The sequence below is a fragment of the Sorex araneus genome, chromosome 2 (assembly GCF_027595985.1).
Source record: "Sorex araneus isolate mSorAra2 chromosome 2, mSorAra2.pri, whole genome shotgun sequence".
Lineage (NCBI taxonomy): Eukaryota > Metazoa > Chordata > Mammalia > Eulipotyphla > Soricidae > Sorex > Sorex araneus.
This window is the reverse complement of record NC_073303.1, coordinates 6,202,378-6,214,349: the sequence shown is the minus strand read 5'-3', so window position 1 is coordinate 6,214,349 and position 11,972 is coordinate 6,202,378. Positions and strand designations below refer to the sequence as shown.

General features: G+C 40.2%; 1 protein-coding gene across 1 annotated transcript; it reads right to left on the bottom strand.

Moving 5' to 3' along the window:
• Window positions 1-6,957: 6,957 nt before the first annotated feature.
• LOC101538961 (olfactory receptor 2J3-like) lies at window positions 6,958-7,893 on the bottom strand. Its single transcript, XM_004622005.2, has one exon. It carries the CDS (start codon window positions 7,891-7,893, stop codon window positions 6,958-6,960), a length of 936 nt encoding a protein of 311 aa, XP_004622062.1.
• Window positions 7,894-11,972: the final 4,079 nt, after the last annotated feature.

Sequence of the window (11,972 nt, the reverse complement as noted above, 5' to 3'; positions counted from 1 at the left end):
CTGATTTTAGGATGGATATGAGGAAGGTTAAAATGATAGAAGGAATATACTGTGTGCCTCTTGTCACAATAAGATTATTCAGCAGTTGAAAACTCTGGCAACTGCTCTTGCTGAAATTTAATATAATTTCCAGCCCTGAGACAACATGGGCACTTACTGGTAACTAACACACAATTAGTACTATATTTTTGGTTTTATCCTGTTGCCTCTGTTGTCTGAAATTTATGCATTGTAGGATGTTCACTTGTATTTTTCATGATATTATAGAAAAAACTTACCAGAAAACAAAAGTGTAGGGAATCATGTCTTTTGGATGAGGAATGAAGCCCCACCTGTCACGCTCTCCTGTGGTTCAGTGTCTCTTGGTCCTGTGGCAATGATCCTTGTTCTTTGCTTTTTCAGAGAAGCTCTTCATAGGCAATTGTCCTCTCTAACTAATGGTGTAGTTACTAGTTCCTTCCACTCACACCACAGTCAAAATTATATCTGGGGGTACTAGACTTAATAGAAGTCTTTATTAAAAACACAGGAACAAACTAAATGGGAGACTGGCAAAAGATGGATAAATTTAGGTAAATGTATTTTTGATGTGCTGCCTCTTTATTTTGAGCATTGCCAGCATCAAACCCACAGCCTCATACGTGCTTGACAAGTGCTCTTCTCTAAGCTATACTTCTAGGCAAGGATGCTCTCTTAATGTGCTCTTAGAGACACACTTGCAGGTAGATTTCAGCCTAAGAGAGGAGACAACTATGGTCATTTGTACATAATGCAAGAATCGTTCTTTGTGACATGGAAATATTTGTGTGCAATACTAAATATTGTACATGTGTGAAGTGATTAAGGCCTTAGAGACTGGTGCTCACAAAGGAATTTCTTCATTAGGAAGTCCATGTCTGACAGCAGAGACTTAATTTTAAAAGCAATTGTATGGAGTGTTCCCTTAGGTGCTAGGTTTTATTTTTGAAACTTTCTTGTACATCTAATATGGAAAATTTTGTCAAATAATTTTATATTTTACAATGCTGTTTGAAGTTAAAAATATACACAATATGAGCACATTTAATTGAAATTTGGTTATTCAATAAATTCATTTTCAATAATTAGGATAAATAAGAAAATTATCTAGAATTTGTGTCCACAGGGAAGAGAATATTTCATGAAATGTTTTGGAAAAATAATAACTTTTTGTTTTGCTTTTTGGGTCACACCCAGTGATGCTCAGGGGTTACTCCTGGCTTTGCACTCAGGAATTACTCCTGGCGGTGCTTGGGTGACCATATGAGATTCCGGGGATCGAACCCGGGTCGGCCGCATGCAAGGCAAACGCCCTACCCGCTGTGCTATCGCTCCAGCCCCCAAAATAATACCTTTTTGTTAAAGAAAATATCCACATATACATTTCATGTTTGCTCCGTTCACTAGGTTTGTCATGGGAAGAGATGAGTTGTGTATCCCAGAATTTCCCCTGTTTTTAGTGAACTTTGTTGAGATAATTAACCTGTATTTTATAAAATTAACCTTTTTGTATACGATCCCTTGAATTTTGGCACATTTGTGCAGTTTCCTACCAACAATTCAATAAAGACAAGAATATTTTTCTTCCCCCAAAATGAAATAATAAGTTTAGGTTCACCAATAATATCTTTGTTATACTATATATCTACTCAATAGATAATATCTATGGATACTTTAGAGCGACTGATAAGTATTTTGGTTCTCCTACATTCGCTTAAGCCATTTTGATTTATCAGACTGTATAAGGATATAATTTCTATATCAGCACTCTCATGCACATATAATTATCTGAATATCATGCAGTTAAAGTTGAGTTGGTTTTGAACTTCACAAAGAGCATTTTACTGACTGTATGATTTTTCTTTTTTGCTTTTTGGGTCACACCCAGCGATGCTCAGGGGTTATTCCTGGCTTTGCACTCAGAATTACTCCTGGCGGTGCTGGGGGGACCATATGGGATGCTAGGAATCGAACCCAGGTCATCCGCGTGCAAGGCAAACGCCCTACCAGCTGTGCTATCGCTCTGACCCTGACTGTATGATTTTGATCATTTTCTATTTTCACTTAACCTTTTACCGCTAAGCTGCTCCAATACATCTGTGTTCTATTATTTCTACTGCTATCTAAGATTTCACTGAGAAAATCCAATGATTTTTGTTTATAGACATATTGATGATAATTTAAAAAATTTACCTTTTTTGGCCTCTGTGGAAGACTGAGTTATGATGGACAATGTTGCATATGTTACTTTGGAGACTTATGTGATAGTGATTGTTGGCTTTGAATTAGTAAACAGATCTTTGCTCATGAAGACATGCTACCTCCCTCTGCCTACTATCTTTTTATTTTGATGACTGTCAGCCGTGAGAGACTCTGTCAGATGGTCAAGGAAAATACATAGGACATATATTCAGAGAAATGCACAGTTAGTTGATTTTGTTTTGTTCAAACACTGTAGATTTTAATGACATGAAACTTAATGGTACAGCCTTAGGTCACGTGATATAGCCCATTAACAACACCATTGTCTCTTGATCCTTGACCCACTCAAACACAGTTCCGTGTAGTTATCATTAGTCTATTAGCTTTTATCTTGCAGGACAACTTTTATGTTGCTACCTTGTGACGTTTTCAGAAAGGGTAGTTGTTTATTCTGGCAAGAGTGCGAAGGCTCAGATAGACTCCATTTTGAATTTTGATATAGTTCTCATATTAGGAACTTCTGTTAGTACTGCAATAGGGTTCATTAAAAAATTAGATAATAATAACCATTATTTTCTCCATTCCAAAATCCAACATGCCATTTCGTCAGTACAGACGTGTACAGCATCCGGTCCAGACAAGATCACATCTTTTTGACTCCACTGTTCTTCCTGCACTAATACACAACTCAGAGACCTGGGCCCTACGAAAACAGGATGAGAAAGCTATTCGGGTATCCCAAAGAGGAATTGAAAGAGCTATGCTTTGAATACCACATTTCATGTAATGTGATTCAGAGACAACTGCTGGATTAGAGCTGTTACTGACTGGATTCCACGGGATATCAAAAGACCGAGTGGCCGCCCACCTACAAGATGGTCAGACTTCTTTGTCAAAACCCTGAACAAATGGTTTGAGGCTCTTTGTGTTCCTGGAGCGAGCAGATACCATTGGGCTACACTAACATGTGACAGGGACAAATGGAGACGTTACTGGCACCTGCACGAGCAAATTGAAGATCAACAGGATGACAACTGATACAAGTGAATAACCAAAAAGAAAAACAAATAGGTCAATTTTATATTCCAAGTTCACAAAATATTACACAGTGGGTAGGGTGTTTGCCTTGCACACGGTTGACCTGAGTTCAATTCCTCTGCTCTCTGGGAGAGCCTGGCAAGCTACTGAGAGTATCCCATTCACACTGCAGAGTCTGGCAAGCTACCTGTGGCGTATTCGATATGCCCAAACAGTAACAACAAGTCTCACAGTGGAGATGGTACTGGTGCCCGCACCAGCAAATTTATGAACAATGGGACGACTGTGCTACTAAGAAACAATAGCATGAAGAACAGATCCACTTTTAGATATTTCTTTGTAAATTCGTTCATGATGTCAGCATAGAAACATTTTTACTTTCCAATATATTAAGAGTTTTTTTGTGACAATACGGCTCTGATACATACAGCAATGAGCCATTGTCCTTCCACCATGATGTGTAGTTCCTATCTGCTTTTTCTTCATCATGTCTTCTCCCTTCCAGTGGTTAAGTTTTATGTTACTTTTTTTAGTTTTGGGCCACACCTGATGATGCTCAGGGGTTACTCCTGGCTCTGCACTCAGGAATCCCTCTTGACAGACTCAGGAACCATATTGGGTGCTGAGGATCTAATTTGAATCGGCCACATGCAAGGCAAGTGCGCTCACTGCTCTACTATTGCTCTGGCCCCTCCAGTGGCTTATATAAATTCACAGTTACATGGTAGATGTTTGTACTCAGGCTTATTGGAGGACCACCAGTCATCGTGCTATCTAAATTTTTGCAGTACTTCAAAATGTTAGTGGCCATTCATTCTATCTTGACTATGAGAAAACAAGCAACATTTGTTTTTCATTCTTCCCTTTTCCAGAAACACATTCTTGTAGATACTTCAAGGATTATAATGAAGATTCTATAATATGATAGACATGAGAGAAAAACTAAGCTCTCCTTCTAAACTAAGCTAAACATCCCTCAAGTCCCAGTTTTTTCATTGTCTTAGATGTAAAAAAAAATCGGGATGAAGCTCCATTATTTGTCATTAAATAAACATTTGTTATATGTATAGATTGCATAACAGTGTTCTATAGATTTCTTGAACTTGTTTTTGCTCATACCACAGACATTATGGAATATACTTGTAGACAATGATCAGAAACAAAAAAAACTACGTTGTCGAAAAGCTCCCTAATGCCCTTTTGTCAAATATAAATACAAAGGAACATACAAAGTGACAGATAGCCAAAAAGACAATGTGGACATATTTTGTATGGACTTGACTTATCTATGCAAGAGCATCTCAGACAATGAGTAAAATTTCAACTGAGTGTAGAAGACAGAGGATTTAAGCAAATAAAAAATTGAAATTCAAGATTTGTTTTTAATCATTTTCATAACGAAAAGTTGATACTCTTCCAGAGCTCACTAATTTACATTTCCACTGGAAAGTAACTTATATTTTACACTTCTGGAGGCCTTCTTTCTTTCTTTCTTTCTTTCTTTCTTTCTTTCTTTCTTTCTTTCTTTCTTTCTTTCTTTCTTTCTTTCTTTCTTTCTTTCTTTCTTTCTTTCTTTCTTTCTTTCTTTCTTTCTTTCTTTCTTTCTTTCTTTTCTTTTCTTTTTTTCTTGTGCTGTATTAGAGGCTCTTTCAGGGTCAGGGGATGAGACCCGTTATTGTTACTGTTCTTGGCATATTGGATTCACCATGGGGAGCTTGCCAGGCTCTGCCATGCTGGCGGGGTACTCTTGGTAGCTGCTGGGCTCTCTGAGAGGGACGAAGAATATAAGTGTTAGGAAAGTTTATTCTGGTCTGAGCACTGTAGTCTGAGATCTATAGCGAGATGTCCCCAGAAAGCCACCTTACAAGCTTAATGTATCTCTTACTGTGTCCATACAAAATAACTAATATTAAGAAATAGAATTAAGATGTTAACTAAGTTATTGGACTAAGGAAAAGAGAAATCCCTATGTGGCATTTTGCCCTGGAGCCTGATCCCTTGGCTGCAGAGGATGAGGAAGGGCTTTGATATGTTGATGGTGCAACTGGACTTAGGTGTGTGGTTGCTACCCGCAATGCAGGGAGTTGGTGAGTGATTAAAGAGAGACCAAGGTGGTGAGTCGGAGTGGAGAGACAAGCGAGGGAGACAGGAGGAGAGGGACTGAGGGCAGTGTGAGACTGAAGTGGGGGGCTTAGTGAGACTGGAACAGGCGCGTGGGGAGAGTGGAATAAACGGCAACTGATCACCACCAGCCTGGCCCTCGTTTTCTTCTTTATCCGCCCATGACATTGGCCGTCCTGGGTGGGACAGCGGCTCAAGACCACGGAACGCAGGTGCTGAGAGAACTCTCGAGATTCCTCAGTTGCTTGGTGATCACAGAATTAATGAGTCGCATTTCATTTATGCATTTGAATCTTTTTTTTACCATGCTACTCTACAAAAACATCTCTAGTAAAATGTTTGGTACACAGCAAAATCCCAGGCAGTAATCTTTAAAAAAATTTTCTTAATTTTCTCCAGTAGTTCACAATATTTGATTACATTTAATATTCAAATGCCAATCCCACCACCATGACACCTTCCCACAACCATATTTCGGATGTTTCCATCCCTAACCCCAATCCTTGCCCCAAAGCAGAACCGAAACAATACATTTTGCAAAGTGGGTAGGGCGTTTGCCTTGCATGCGGTTGACCCAGGTTTGATTCCTCCGTCCCTCTCAGAGACCCCGGCAAGCTACTGGGAGTATCCTGCACACATGGCAGAGCCTGGCAAGCTCCCCCTGGCATAGTCAATATGCCAAAAACAGTAACAACGAATCTCACAATGGAGACATCACTGGTGCCCACTCGAACAAATCTATGAACAACAGGACCACAGTGTTACAGTGCTATTGTTTGTTATGAAAAACTGCTGAAAATACTACAAAAGAGTGTGAAGATTTTTGTATTTCACCCAGGGGCCATTAAGGTCTTCTATACGAGATCACTAACATGTTGTCAAAAGTTGAGTCTTGTCTGTATATATATGTATGTAGATATATCTTTAAAAAATATTTCCCTCTAAGATTGGTTGCCTCTTAGTTTGAACTCTATCAAAAGTGGTGTTGTAATATTGGAGTATGGATAGGGTGTGTGGTATGAAGTGTCCAGGAATAGATTCACTGGAGGGTGAGGCTTGGCCAGAACATGTGGGGAGTGGCTGAGAATGTCGTGGCAGTTGAGTTCTGGAGGTTTTTGGATGTGTCCCTTGGGGCATGGGGGGGTTTCACATGCCCCCTTATGGGACCCCTCTCCCCCAACAGTGAAACAGTCTGGCGCGGTGTCGGAGGCATGGCTATGGCATGTTATCCTCCCTTCTGGGAGAGAAGGACATGTGATCTGGATGGTGGCTGATGACAAGATTATCTGGTGCCAGCCAGAGGTGGCTAATGGGCTGACTGCTGAGTTGCCGGAGACGGGGGATACGGACTTCGGGTTCTACTTTAACCTGAGTTCTCAGTTTCAATCCTGCATACCTGGGTTTTCTGGGGAATCACTCATGGGCTCGGCTGGAGAGCGGCAGTGAGCGTGGCGGGGTTGAGTCCTGGAGGTTTTTAACTCCAGGTGATAATCTTTGAAAAATAATGAACAATATTATTTTCTGTTGTTCAAGTAATTTTTTTCTGTAGTTCACTGCACTGATTTTTCATGTTTTTCATCACTTTGCTGACCAGGTTTTTACACGCAAGATTTTCTTGACTGCATTCTTTACATCTTTGTTTCTTAAGGAGTAGATGAGTGGGTTAAGGCTTGGTATAACTATCATATACAGCAGAGCAATGAACTTGCCCTCGTTTTGGATGGAATTGTTCTGTGGCTTCATGTACAAAGACATGATAGCCCCATAAAAGAGGGTCACCACGGTGATGTGGGAGCCACAGGTGTTGAGAAGCTTCTGCCATCTTGTTGCAGACTTGATCCTCATGACAGCCCGAGTGATGACCCCATAGGAGATGAGAATTGCTGATAGGGGTACCAGAAGAAATACCACTGAGAGAACAAGGAAAACTACCTCAAGTACTTTTGAATAGGTGCAAGCAATCTTGATAAAACCTATGATCTCACAGAAAAAATTATCAAACTCTTGGTGCCCACATCTTGGTAATGAGAATGTCAGGAGTGAAATAGATAAGGAACAGCCAACAGCACCTAACCAGGAAGTTATGACCATCCTGTGGCAGAGCCGCGGGTGCATTATCACTGTGTAGTGCAGAGGCTGGCACACAGCAGCATAGCGGTCATAGGCCATCACAGCCAAGAGCAGACACTCTGTGGCACCCAGGTTCAGGACAATGGAAGATTGCAGCATACACCTAACTTGAGAAATGGATTTTTCTGGACCCCACACATTTGCCAGCATCTGGGGGATAACACTGGTGGTGTGACAGAGATCCAAGAAGGACAGATTGGAGAGGAAGAAGTACATGGGTGTGTGGAGCTTGGGGTCCAGGTGAGACACCAGGATGATCATTGTGTTTCCCACCAGAATCACAACATAGAAGATGAGGACAAGCACCGAGATGATACGTTCCAGTTGGGGCCAATCAGAGAACCCCAGAAGGATGAAGTCCGTGGTGGAACTTCCATTGTTCATTTCCACTGCTCCTTTGAGAGACTGGGAGAGGTGAAAATTACCATCAGTCCTGGGTTGTAGCACAGATATCCAAAACTTGCTCCTGTGCACCACCAATTCCCTCTTTCAGTGATATTTCATATGAAACTGCTTTCACTATTTCCCTGATGTTCAAAACCTAAAGCCCCTTCATAATCACAGCTGGTAAGGTGGTAAAAATAAAATGTTGAATCTATTCATTCTTAATTGTTAGTTATTGAAAAGGTCTAATATGTTATTTCACCTAAATTTAACATATTTTGATTAAGCATAAATCCACAAAATATTTCGTTTTTAGAAAGGAGTGCACAGTTCTGTATAAATACATGAATTGTATCAGTGTATCACTGTCACTGTCATTCCGTTGCTCATCAATTTGCTCAAGTGGGCACCAGTAATGTCTCCACTGTGAGACTTGTTACTGTTTTTGGCATATTGAATATGCCATGGGGAGCTTGCCAGGCATTGCCGTGTGGGCAGGGATACTCTCGGTAGCTTGCAGGGCTTTCCGAGAGGAATGGAGGAATCGAACCTGGTTCAGCCCCGTGCAAGGTTGGGGTCTAGCGGGTAGGGCTAGTAGGTCCAAGCCCTACCTGATGTGCTATCGCTCCAGTGTCATGAATTGAATTATGAGTATTTGATTATATGAGGGCCACCTTCCACATTGGCACATTTTTACTTCGGGTCACATTTTCCATCAGGTCACACCTGCATCCCTGGTCAGCGGGGATGTAATCTGAGACTTTGCTCTTTCTTAAACCTATGTCAGAAAATCACTTAATCATTACAAACCTTTTCCACTATCAATGGATTCAGATAAAAAGTAAAAGTTTATATTTTGGGGGTTAGCACAACTATAAAAAACACAAGAATCAGAATCACTATGCATATTCCCTGTCAAATTTTTACATGTCCTCCACTGATAGTAATTATAATCATAATAGCAATCACCGTGAGTAGCAGCCTTCATAGTATTCCTTCTTTTTGTACACCAGTGTTGCTGCATCAACTTCTGTGTTACTATTATGCTCTTTTTTGCATGTATTTTTGATGCTATGGAGAATTAATCTTTCTTCTTTTTTTTTCCTTTTGGGTCACATCCAATGATGCTCAGGGTTAGTCCTGGCTCTGCACTCAGAAATTACTCCTGGCAATACTCGGGAGACCATATGGGATGCCAGAGATCGAACTCAGGTTGGCTGCTAGCAGCCCTACATGCTGTACTATCGCTCTAGCCTGAATCAATCATTCTAAATATTTACCTTCATGTGTGTGTAGAGAGTTCATTTTTTCCCCCCGCTTTCTGTTTGTGGCAGGCCCACTCAGGTGCTGCCCAAGGACTATACCCAGTGATTCTTGGGCAAGTGGGATAAGGTTTGCATGCCAGGGCTTGCAGGTGTGGTGCTGCTGGACCCTGCGTTGCCAGGAAATATCTTAGGGGCCATCTGGATCACGACTGGTGATGCTTGATGGTCAGGAGGCCATGGTGGGTGTATGCAAGGCTCAAGCCTTTACCCCAGTAGTGTTATGAATCACCCCCAGCCCACGTTTATGGGATAAATTCTTGTTCCCCACACTACATCATATCAAAAGCTTTACTGATTTTTTTCAGTTAAAAACACAACTAATTTCAGTCATTTGGTGTCACATACACATAGCAGCCATCTGTATGACTCCTCAGCATTGGATATTGAACAAGAGGAGGAAGGGAGGCAATTTATACAGACAATTCTTCATTACAATGTCAGTGTCGTTTATTTCCCATGAAATTTTCCAATTATGGGAGTTGATTATTTGACTCCTTTCGAATCTATAGTTAAATTCAACCAAATTATTTTCACTCTATGGGAATACAAATATGACATAAGACATCAGCTCACTATTTCTGAATATATATATTTTTGGTTTTTGGGTCACACCCGGCGATGCACAGGGGTTACTCTTGGCTCTTCACTCAGGAATTACCCCTGGTGGTGCTCAGGGGACCATATGGGATGCTGGGATTAGAACCCGGGTCCACTGCGTGCAAGGCAAACGCCCTACCCGCTGTGTTATCGCTCCAGCCCCTCTATTTCTGAATCTTGTGTCCAAAATGAAATAAATAAAATGCTTGATGATGAAATTAATTAATATATTTTCATGTGTATATGGGCTGGAGCGATAGCACAGCGGTTGGGCTTTTGCCTTTCACGTGGCCGACCCGTGTTCGATTCCTCCGCCCCAGTCGGAGAGCCCGGCAAGCTACTGAGAGTATGGAGCCCGCACAGCACAGCCTGGCAAGCTATCCGTGCGTATTGGATATGCCAAAAACAGTAACAATAAATTTCTCAATGAGAGACGTTACTGGTACCCGCTCGAACAAATCAATGAGCAACGGGATGACAGTGACAGTGACATGCATATATTGTGACTATGAACCACACATCGTGGGTACTTTAAATTTCTAATATTTATAGCATTTATATCAGGATAAGGTAAGAAACTATAGATAAGTTTCAAATAATATGAGATAGAGACATAGTCTTTGTCAATTCAAAAATGTACTCAATGTAATAGTGTGTACTATTTTTGTGAAGTAAGATGAACGTTAAATGAAACTGAGTGATTCAACTTAAGATTTTGGAGTCAGTTTGTGTTGCTTTGGGTTAAATACTAGTTTCAAAATGGGAAGCTCTGTGTCCTTGGGAATTTAGTGAATGTATTTTTAGACCAATTTCTTTGTCTATTAAGTGATGCTAATATTTTGTTCCAAAGGAAAGGTGAAACATTAATATTTCTGAGAACATTTGGTATTGTGGAAGTTTTAAATTTAAATCTTAAAATATAAAAATTAACACACTTGCCCTAATATTCTCTCAACATTTTTTTGTTCTAATTTCACTTTGATGTTATAATGAAGTTTTAGACCTAAATGGAATTGTCTAGAATTTTCTACATAACTTAAAAAAGGCAAAACCTACATATGGTAAGATAATACTTATGATCCCAGCATAGATTTTGAATTGACATACCTCAGAATAGTAGAGTAAAAAGATTTGAATCAAAGCTTCCAAAATGCTTCTAAAATTCATTTGGCATTTCTTGTCATTTAAGCTGGGCTTAATGACAGGAATTAAAACACAAAGGAATTTAGGATCAAATTGGACTCAAGATTCAACAGATCCAGTCTCTGCCCTTGGTTGGCCTCACAAAATAGTCACACAATTTCTATTTTTGTCTTTACAGTAACTGGTGCCGGAGTTTCACACAAAGCAATCTCTTTTCCTTAACCAACATCCTATTCAACTTTGTATGTTGAGTTAAAGATACTTTTTTGCAATACCCCAATACTGACTTTTGTTTGTTATTTGGAAAGTAACACAACATAGTCACTCCAACATTGTCTGAATTTAAAATAGTTTTGTTATCAAACAAGAACACATAAAAACATAAAACTCAAAAAATGAAGGTGGTTTTTTGTGTAACTTGACCTGAAGTCAAAAGTAGAATATAGCCAATCACTTTAGTAGCTTCTGTTGATCCTTCATCCCAATCACAGTCATTCCGGTGCCCCAAATAGTCCCAGTGCTGATGCTTTTTACAGTGATCACCTTTGTGATTCATACTAGCTACATTATCCGAATGTCCATCTCTAGGTAGTAGTGTTTAATGTGTCTTTTAACTCACTATTATTATTACGAACGTTTACTAGATATATTCTTAGGTTGTTAAGCATGTATGAACATTGGCACCAGGCTTTCTTGTTTGCTAACAAATTCGACATACATGGACTTTAACTGTCTCAGATAATTCACTGGATCACTGTCATCCCATTGTTTGCCGAATTACTCGTCGGGCACTGGTAATTTCTCTATTCGCCCCATCCCTGAGATTTTAGCAGCCTCTCCTTACTTGTCTTTCCCAATGAGTGAAGGTTCTTTCAGGGTCAGGGGAATGAGACCAATTGTTACTGTTTTTTGGCATATCGAGTATGCCACAGATAGCTTGCCAGACTCTGCCCATGAGGGCGGGATACTTGTGGAAGCTTGCTGAGCTCTCCGAGAGGTGTGTATATATATATG